Below are 9,730 nucleotides of genomic sequence, written 5' to 3' on the forward strand. Positions count from 1 at the left end.
TAAGCTATTCCCCTTTTGAACAGAGCAGGACACGTGAGATTTCAAATCATTGATTTTTGAGCAAGTTAAATGAGGCATGTGGTGGGAGGTGGTGATGCAGCAAACTGGGCTGTTATCAAAGAGATGCAGAACATCGATGACAACACAAGAGCTGGGCGTTTGACACTCTTAAGTAATCCGGGATGAACACTTCTAACGCAGTCATCGACATCAGACCGAGCAGCGTTAAATAAGCAGCCAATGAACGCTTTGTTCCCCGTCAGTATAAAAACCTGTGGTCCCCCGCGCCGCTCACTGAACTGTGAGTGAGCAGCTGACGGTCACGGTGGGGCGCGCGGATGGCTCGGCAGCTTTTACGCGTTGACTGTCATGCATAATTGCTTGTTGACGGATGAAGGCGGCGGCAACACAATGCAAACCTCTTTATTGTCCGCGGCACACTCTCCCGGGATACCTACAGCTGTTTCATTCATGTGGAAATCAGGAAATCCGCAGTCGCCCAACTGGACTGGGCTGGAGAGAGAAAACGCGACGAGTCTCGGCGACTTGGACGCATTTGAGAACCGGCGCGCGCAGTATGGCCAGTTTTCTCCATCCACCTCAATATTCATTACTGTGCTTATGACACTGCTGGTGTTCGCCACAGTCCTGGGGAACGCGCTTGTGATTTTAGCTTTTGTGGTTGAGAAAAGTTTACGCACACAAGGCAACTTTTTCTTTTTAAATTTAGCCATCGCGGACTTTCTTGTCGGTGAGTGGCATTGATGACTGTTTGTATTTCAGCTTTGGTATTAAGTGTCCTGTAAGTGCATGTGTGTTTAATGGATTTTCAGGCGTGTTTTGCATCCCCGTGTATATTCCCTATGTCCTGACGGGTGAGTGGAGACTGGGCAGAGGTCTGTGTAAACTGTGGCTGGTGGTGGATTATATGCTGTGCACCGCCTCAGTCTTCAACATCGTGCTCATCAGTTTCGACAGGTTTCAGTCCGTCACTAAAGCGGTGAGTGCTGCGCAAACACACAGACTGTGCTGGTAATACAAATAGACTATATGACATTTGGACGCATTCTCTTTGAAAAACGCCCAATTTGTCCAAATCTGTGTTGGAGAATGCCAATCCAAACTAATGAGACTGGGCCACCAGTGACCACTGACAGAAACTGCAACAAGATAAAATAATGTAGCTACGTAGGCTATTATTACCTCAGTTTTTACAGAGATTACCGAGCACAGAATAATAGCACAGAGATGACAAGTAACACACTGAACCTATATCTCTTTTCAACTTTGTATGAAATTTTCTGACGTGGAACACAAACATATTAATATTTCGTGTTTTGCGGAAGAAGAAGAAGAAAAGACAGTACAGCTTTAGAACGATATGAGGGCGACAGCGTTTTCATTTTTTGGTGAAATATTGTCTTAAATGTTTTCAAAGTACAGAGTACAGTATAGAGAGAACATTTTATTGGTCCATTAAATGCACTTTTATGTGGAAAAACACTGTTTTTGAACAAATCAGATGAACAAGTAAATTATAAATTAGTATAAATATAGCTACATAGACTACAACATTAGAATATTGATGGAAATAAGTAGCATAATGATACATGTTTTAATACTTTTAGAATAAAACATAATGGTATAATAACGCTGAAAATGAGAAACGTCAATTTTGCATGTGGTCTCCACATAAAAAACGAGTATAAACGGTTTCATTCAGGAGTCAGCTGGTCACATTCAGATGAAGAGTAATGTTTTGATACATCATCACATGTACATAATCATTTGGACAGACACAATGAGTGCAGACCTACAAATGCCATGCACACGTTACCATTTAATAATCACCTGTCAACATTTATTTATATCCTATTATGCAGCAGCGCGTGAATCCCCTTGCTTCTGCCTCAGATATAAATGCAATGTGACGTCCATTTAATCATAAAATTTTATTATTTCAGCTGGCAGCCAGGGAAAAGATGATATATTTTATCTATCTATCTATCTATCTATCTATCTATCTATCTGCATGCCTAAATGTAATGCATATTAAATCAATTATAAATCTGTGTTCCAGGTGAGTTACCGTTGTCAGAAGGGCATCACTAGAGAGGCTGTTTTGAAGATGCTCTGCGTGTGGCTGGCAGCGTTCCTTCTTTATGGTCCAGCTATTATCAGCTGGGAACACATCGCAGGAGGAAGCGTAGTGCCAGATGGAGAGTGCTATGCCGAATTTTACTTCAACTGGTATTTTCTGATGACTGCCTCCACTGTCGAGTTCTTCACACCTTTCATAAGCGTCACTTACTTCAACCTCAGCATTTACATCAACATCCGCAACAGATGCGCAGTGAGGGAAGAACAGCCGACTTCTATTCGGCTTAGGAGCTTCAGGATGAGGCCAGTCGGAACCGGCGATGTACAGCGTGTGTTTTTTGTGAGGCCTGTCGAGGAAAGGGAGGTCAACTTGTCCTCAAGGTCACGGTGCTGCCGGTTACCTTCTACCGCAAAGGTGTCTGCTGCAGAGTTTGGTAACGGCAGACAGACTAAACGAAGAGACAGCACAATCGCAGACTTGCCTCCTCTGCAGGTCGGGGACCGGATCCTGACATCCAGTGAGGCACAGTTTCATTACGTGGATCATTCGGCTGGATCACACAGACACCGTCCTGATATGGTTGCCAGTCTGGCCAGCCGCTTTCGCCTGTCTAGAGATAAAAAGGTGGCGAAGTCTCTAGCTGTAATAGTTTGTGTTTTTGGACTCTGTTGGGCACCCTACACACTGCTGATGATCATTCGGGCAGCATGTCACGGTCAGTGCGTCCAGCACTACCTTTATGAGATCTCGTTCTGGCTGCTGTGGATAAACTCATCCATCAATCCAATCCTGTATCCTCTGTGCCACAGCAGCTTCAAAAGAGCCTTCAGCAAATTACTGTGTCCGAGCAAAACAAAAATTCAACCTCAGAATATGGACCAGAAGTATTAAATTTATGAGGATGCCCGCATTTCCAAATAGGGCTTTTCTTTTTTAATGTGCTTGTATCTAGCAGTACATTTTTCTTTGTGCACATGGTGAGTGAGTAGACGGAGATCTTTTATCTACATATTCAAACTCACATTTTTGTACGAAATGGTGGGATAGCTATATTTCTTCCATATTCAATGATGAATTATTGACCTGTTTCATAAATTATGTATACATGACTGGAAGTGTCTAGCGCAGTGCCATGTTTGCCATTGTAAATATTTTTTTCTTTTTTCAAAATAAACTCTACTGGTGAAGTGATGATCATAATGGACTGTTATACCTCTCGAAACCAGTCTGCAATGAGAACAACTGAGATGATATCTCAAACCATGCTGTTCGTGATGATTGTATACTGATTCTACAGGACAGATGCACAGGGATTGCTGGCGAAGCCTGTAGTTCCCTTAGCAACTGTGGGACAGACTAAATACAGAGAAACAGGACTCATTTCTTATAATCATATCAACATAACCAAGTTATCCTGGATTATTTCAGGGCTTAAAGCAAAGTCTGAACACTTGTCTCTAATCAACGGAAATAAGATGTACAATGCATTAAGATTCTGTTCAAACACAGAGATATAGAACAACAAGTAAGAAAATCAACAGACAAATATACTTGCATGTATAAAATAACCAGTACCAATGTTTCTACCAGCATTCACTGGAAAATTTGGCTTCAATGCATGCTTATTAACAATAAGAGTAACAGCTGAAGTCAGCATTAAAATTTCAAATTCAAATCTTTTTTCTAAATGCATGTTATAGATCTTATTGTCAACAATGTACATGTATCAAATTGTAATGTTTAATTAAAATGCCAGGATCATCTAGTGAAACGACAGACTTCTCTCACGTCTCAGACTTCTTTCAACAACTTAAAGATAGCTAAAAAAAAAAATTCTTTTTTGATAACCCATGTCACAATATGGAAGAAAATATATACGGCTTCTTCTGTTTTCATAACGAATTTAATGACATTAATTCACACTTCTACAGGCACGTGGGGTTAATATCATTTTTTATTTGTGCAAATGCCATGAAATCAATGATATTTTGTTGTAACTGATTTACAATTAGATTATACATACAATATATGAAGGGAGGGGGAATCATAATTCAAAAAAAGGAGACAAGATGCAAGAGAAGGCTTCTGACATTGTTTCGATTCACAGCCACAGCTACTCATTCATTAATAGAGTCTATACACGTGTTCACCCATTCCACATATTAGTCAACACACTGTCCCACTCCACCAAAGTGTCTGCCATAAAGTAAAAAGGTGAGAAACAAGACTATTCATTAGTTACACAAATGTCTTTAATTCAGCGTGGCATTTAAAATATTAATGCTGAAAAAACGAAGTAGAATCAAGTGTAGGTCCTCTAAACGAAGACCATAACAATGCATGTCTCAATAAAGCTCTGCCTTTTTTTTCCTCCAGTTTGGCTGGTGGGGCAAGAAAGTGGTGTAGCAACACTAAAACTTGTTTTTTTTTTCTCTCTCTTAAATTTATAGCTTTATTCTTGCTCATTTGTATGGCAACAATAGTATCAAGAGGGAATGGTAGTCTGAAGGAAGCGCAGAGCAGGAGTGCAGTGCATACACTGTTCTCTAACGACTGTTCTCACAAGGAAACGCCTCACGAAATGAGAAAGAGGAAGAAGGGAAGAGAGTAAGACAGGCAGAGGATGAAAAACAACAGACAGAAAGTATGAGAGGAATGGGTAGAGAGGCAGGTGGGTTTGGCTTTGTTTTTCCCCTGGCTGGAATACCCTGGTGTGCACATGTGGGCATATACATATATCTCTCTATGCGTGTGTACACAAATATAAATGTAAATGCGTGAGGCTCCTACAGCACCAACCCCTCGTAAGCAGGTCCCTCAGACTCGGGCGACTCTCTCTGCAGACGCAGGTGCTCCAGTGTATTGTGGAAGTGTTTGTTAATCTGCTCCGTCTCCTCGCTGGCCTCCAGGTTCGGGAGATCCTCGCGGATCTTCTGGATCAGCTGATTCAGGACTTGGACCGTCACCTGCAAACACGCACAGGTTGAGCAAATCCAGGCTGATGTGGATTTATGCAAATTAAAGTGACAGAGAGACAGAAAGTAACTAACAAACACAGTTCAAGAGTTTTTTTTTTAAATAAAGTGTGAGATCTTGAATCCCTGTGATTAGTTTATGTTTACTGACTATTATAATCATGTTAATTAATTTGTACATATATTTCTAAAGCAGTATTTAAAAAAAAAAAAATTATTTAGTGACGAAAGATCCAAACCGGTTTGTTGTTTAGTGTATAATACAAAAATGGCAAGAAATGTCTAAGTTGTCCTCGTGGGCTGATAGAAAAACCAATATACAACGCAAACACTGTAGTCATATTCTTAAACAAATTAGTCTTATGAGCTGGTTCTATTTGTATTGAATTAAAACCATGCAGCGAGACCAGTGTAGGATGATTCATGAACAAATGACCCCTAGGACTTAAAACGAAGGTAAGAGGAGTTACTGACTGACTAAACTGCATGTTATCATTATTTTCAATCAAAATGACGATGACAATGTGTTGTTAAAGATGCACTACCGTTCAAAATTTTAGGATCAGTAAGATCTGTTTCAAATAAATGCTGTTCTTTTTAAACGTTCTATTAATCAAAGAATCCTAAACAAAATGCAGCACGGTTTCCAAAAATTGTGTAGAAGCACAACCGTTTTCAACCTTGATAATAATACAAAATGTTTCTTTAACACCAAATCAGCACATTAGACTTATTTATGTGACACTAAAATTCAGCTTTCACTCTTAAAAATAAAGGTGCTTAAAAGATACTTCACAGCGATGCCATAGATTAACCATTTTTGGTTCCACAAAGAACAATTCAGTCAAAGGTTCTTTAAAGGACCATCTCTTTCTTACATTTTTATAATCTGAAGAACCTTCTTTCGCCACAAAGAACCTTTTGTGAAACAGAAAGGTTCTTCAGATGTTAAAGGTTCTTTATGGAACCATTTAGACAAAAAAGGTTCTTCTATGGCATCGTGAAGCACCTTTATTTTTAAGAGTGTTGCCATCACAGGAATAAATTACACATTAAAATACATTAAAATTGAAAACAGTTATTTTAAATTGTAATAATATTTCACAGAACTACTGCTTTTACTGCATTTTTTTTATTAAATGAGTGAGTGAGCATGAGACTTCTTTCAAAAACATTACAGAAACCAAACTTTCCTCCAGAAAAGTGAAAGACATAAATTTCCATAGGAAAAGAAGAAATGGAAAATTTGCAGTATAGACAGTTCTGTTGATTATAATAACTGTGCTCATCTTGTTTCTATAAATGTGAGCGGCAGACATGGTGCAAAAACTGTGCCAGGCACAAAAGCACTCACTGAAAGCACTGTGAGCAATTTATCCAGACACTCAGAGACGAGCATCTCAGGTAAATTCACACACCCACACTCAGAGACACCAGTGTCACATAAACACACAAAAATAACATTGGTGTCAAACTACGGATTTACGGCAAGCATTTGATTTCTGTCACTGTGTTGTACATAATCAAAAAACAATGAACAACATTACAATCATTGAAACATCCCAAACGCTGCTCTCCATTATAACACGTTAATGTCAGGAGAAACACTGACAGGTAATGTGTCAATGAAATGCAGCGTGGGAATTTGTTTTGGTTTTGATTCTCCCAATTATTTCCACGTTTAAAGTGGCCCTTGTCATAGGATGCAGTGCAGCTGTCAAGAGTGACCTCCGTGGCTGCCCTGTGCTCAGGCAAGTCCTGCCTCAATCTCCCTCAAATTGAACATGGATACAGATGCTTCCTCTCAGATAAGTGCAAGTTAGGTATAATCTAGCGCTGCTTGTGACAGACAAAAATGTGGAGCACGGAGAGGGAAAGTGAGAATGAGTGAGAGACATGAGAACAGAGGAGAGACAGCAAAGAGAACATGTTAAAGGAGAGCAAGTAATGAGAGGTATAAGAGAGTGGAGAAGAAGAAAGAGTGAAAGCGCATCTCTGGTCATACCGCATCATTCTCTCGCTCATAGAAGCAGATGTATCTGTTCAGGATCTCGATGAAGAGCTGAACTTGCAAGGACGGGTCCATGCACTGGTTGGCGATCTTCAGAGCCTTCTTCAAGCATTCCATCACCCTCCGCCCATCACGGATCTGACAACAGAGGGGGAAAAAAATGATTTCAGTTCTGACTGCAGTGAACAGCCTCAAATTATTCCATTTTATCTTAGCAAAAGCCTCTTAAGCCAGCTCCACTCTTCAGCGTATGGAGTTATGAATTGGATTGGGAAGCTCTGTTGTTAGGGGCAACACATACCTCCCAAGAACATGCTGTGGAGCTGAGAGAAGGAACACAGCATGATCCTATTTCTCCACATGCATTTATTAGTCACAAAAACACTGACTATCGATCCTTACTAAAAGAAAATAAGCACAATTGCCACATCGGGTCCCCTGTATTTAACGCCATTTCAAGGGGAGCTAATGTATTATTATTGATCACCGCAAAGGAAAATGTCAGTTACAATGCGCTATGTACTCTGTAGCAAAAAAATGACACATGTTGAAAATATACACATTTGACAATCTGCCCATGTCATGCAGTCATGATATATTCCAAAGGTATCATACAAAAGATGCTTTTAATTTAAACAGTGGACTTGCATAAAAGTGCAAAGAAAGTAGAAATAAATAACTAAAAACACTTACAGATTCAGATTCGATCTTAAAGGGGTCATATGATGCGATTTAAATTTTTCCTTTCTCTTTGGAGTGTTACAAGCTCTTGGTGCATAAAGCAGATCTGTAAAGTTGCAAAGACTAAAGTCTCAAATCCAAAGAGATATTCTTTATAAAAGTTAAGAGTCAACCACGCCTACCTAAAACGGCTCGTTCTAACACGCCCCCACATGTCTACGTCACGATGTGGGAAGATTTGCATAACGCCGCCCAAATGTTTGTTTTACAAAACAAAATATACTCCGTTCTGCATTTAATCACACTCAAAGTGTAACAGAACTTAAATTTAGTCATTGTTTGCCATAATTTGCTAAAAAAAGATATCAATTCACACAAAGAGATAAACAGCTTTTGCTAAACAGAAGCATTACAATTTTGTACACAAACGCAAAAAAATACCGGTATTTTCATTGTATTTGTAAATTTTTTAAATATTGGGTACAGAAACCAAAAGAATATGTAATGTTAGTTGGTTAACTTTATTTATCAAATAGATATATCCTTCAGTTATTTTCACACTTAAATATGCCCATTAAAATGTTTTAGTTACTTTCACTGTTCATTGTTTTTCTCTATGGTACATCATCTTTAATTTAATTGCATTAGAGCTGCTCCATTGCAGTGGCTCACTAAGTTATAAAGTCAGTTATAAATCTTTCAGAAATATAAGTAGCGTTTTTTCATCTGAAACGTGCTGTGACATGCGCAACGCTCGCACGTATTTGTATTGGTGCAGAATGAGAGGGACAAGTACAGCCCAGTGGCGGCTCGTGGGTTTTAAAATAGAGGAGGCACACTAATTGTATTGGTCTGGGATCCCTGCCGATTATTATTATTATAATTTGCTTAACCACTTTTTGGTTGCTTTTAGTCAGAAAACGTAAAGAAAACGACATACATACAGCAAGATAATATAATTTCACTTACCTGGCCTATCACTTGAAGCAAACATCCATCTTTTCTTAAAAGTCTGTGTTAAAAGAGAGCTGCCTGTTGCGCCATTTAATTAAGCCGACTGCTGTAGCCTATATCCAGCTTAGGCTGTTTTCCCTATTTCTTTAATTTGTATATATACTGTTTGAATGACAGCTTGGTAAAACTGTTGGCGATCAAATATTTGTATTTGTAAATTTTTTAAATATTGGGTACAGAAACCAAAAGAATATGTAATGTTAGTTGGTTAACTTTATTTATCAAATAGATATATCCTTCAGTTATTTTCACACTTAAATATGCCCATTAAAATGTTTTAGTTACTTTCACTGTTCATTGTTTTTCTCTATGGTACATCATCTTTAATTTAATTGCATTAGAGCTGCTCCATTGCAGTGGCTCACTAAGTTATAAAGTCAGTTATAAATCTTTCAGAAATATAAGTAGCGTTTTTTCATCTGAAACGTGCTGTGACATGCGCAACGCTCGCACGTATTTGTATTGGTGCAGAATGAGAGGGACAAGTACAGCCCAGTGGCGGCTCGTGGGTTTTAAAATAGAGGAGGCACACTAATTGTATTGGTCTGGGATCCCTGACGATTATTATTATTATTATTATTATTTGCTTAACCACTTTATAGTGATTGTGTTTTTCAGCAATACAGTGCACCCTTAATTTACATGAAAAGAAGGTCAGGAAAAAATCTGTAAATGGAAAAATCTCCACACATTCTTTGTGCATTTTTCTTTTTTTCTACTTGTTACTTTAGAAAATGTTTATTTACTATTTATTCAGGTTTTTTAAGGTATCTAATATTTTGATACTTAATTTCTTTAATCTAAATATTCTTAAAAATTCAAAGTTTGTTGTCATTTGGAAGTGTGCAGGCCATCTTGCATTATTATGCTGTTACATTATGATTATATATTCAGTGGCATAAAATGGTCCTTAAAATGACAATAATATCGCTTATCGCAATTATTTCT

The 9,730-nt window shown here is 38.5% G+C and overlaps 1 protein-coding gene and 1 pseudogene across 1 annotated transcript; one reads left to right on the forward strand and one right to left on the reverse strand.

Annotated features, from left to right (window-relative positions):
* The first annotated feature begins 202 nt into the window (after positions 1–202).
* Positions 203–3,874, forward strand: LOC107757770 (histamine H3 receptor-like). The gene is made up of 3 exons (XM_016575344.1): positions 203–751; positions 834–1,000; positions 2,081–3,874. Exons 1-3 carry the CDS (start codon positions 370–372, stop codon positions 2,990–2,992), a joined length of 1,461 nt encoding a protein of 486 aa, XP_016430830.1. The 5' UTR covers positions 203–369; the 3' UTR covers positions 2,993–3,874.
* A 163-nt stretch (positions 3,875–4,037) lies between these two features.
* LOC107757769 (vacuolar protein sorting-associated protein 35-like) overlaps positions 4,038–9,730 on the reverse strand; it is a 40,481-nt pseudogene continuing 34,788 nt past the window's right edge.

This window comes from Sinocyclocheilus rhinocerous, unplaced genomic scaffold (genome assembly GCF_001515625.1).
Source record: "Sinocyclocheilus rhinocerous isolate Xijiao unplaced genomic scaffold, SAMN03320098_v1.1 scaffold294, whole genome shotgun sequence".
Classification (NCBI taxonomy): Eukaryota; Metazoa; Chordata; class Actinopteri; order Cypriniformes; family Cyprinidae; genus Sinocyclocheilus; species Sinocyclocheilus rhinocerous.

Coding starts and splice junctions, on each gene's coding strand:
- LOC107757770 (XM_016575344.1), top strand. CDS start 370: ATGCATAATTGCTTGTTGACGGATGAAGGCGGCGGCAACACAATGCAA. Junction 752..833: donor CATCGCGGACTTTCTTGTCG/GTGAGTGGCATT, acceptor ATGGATTTTCAG/GCGTGTTTTGCATCCCCGTG. Junction 1,001..2,080: donor TTCAGTCCGTCACTAAAGCG/GTGAGTGCTGCG, acceptor TCTGTGTTCCAG/GTGAGTTACCGTTGTCAGAA.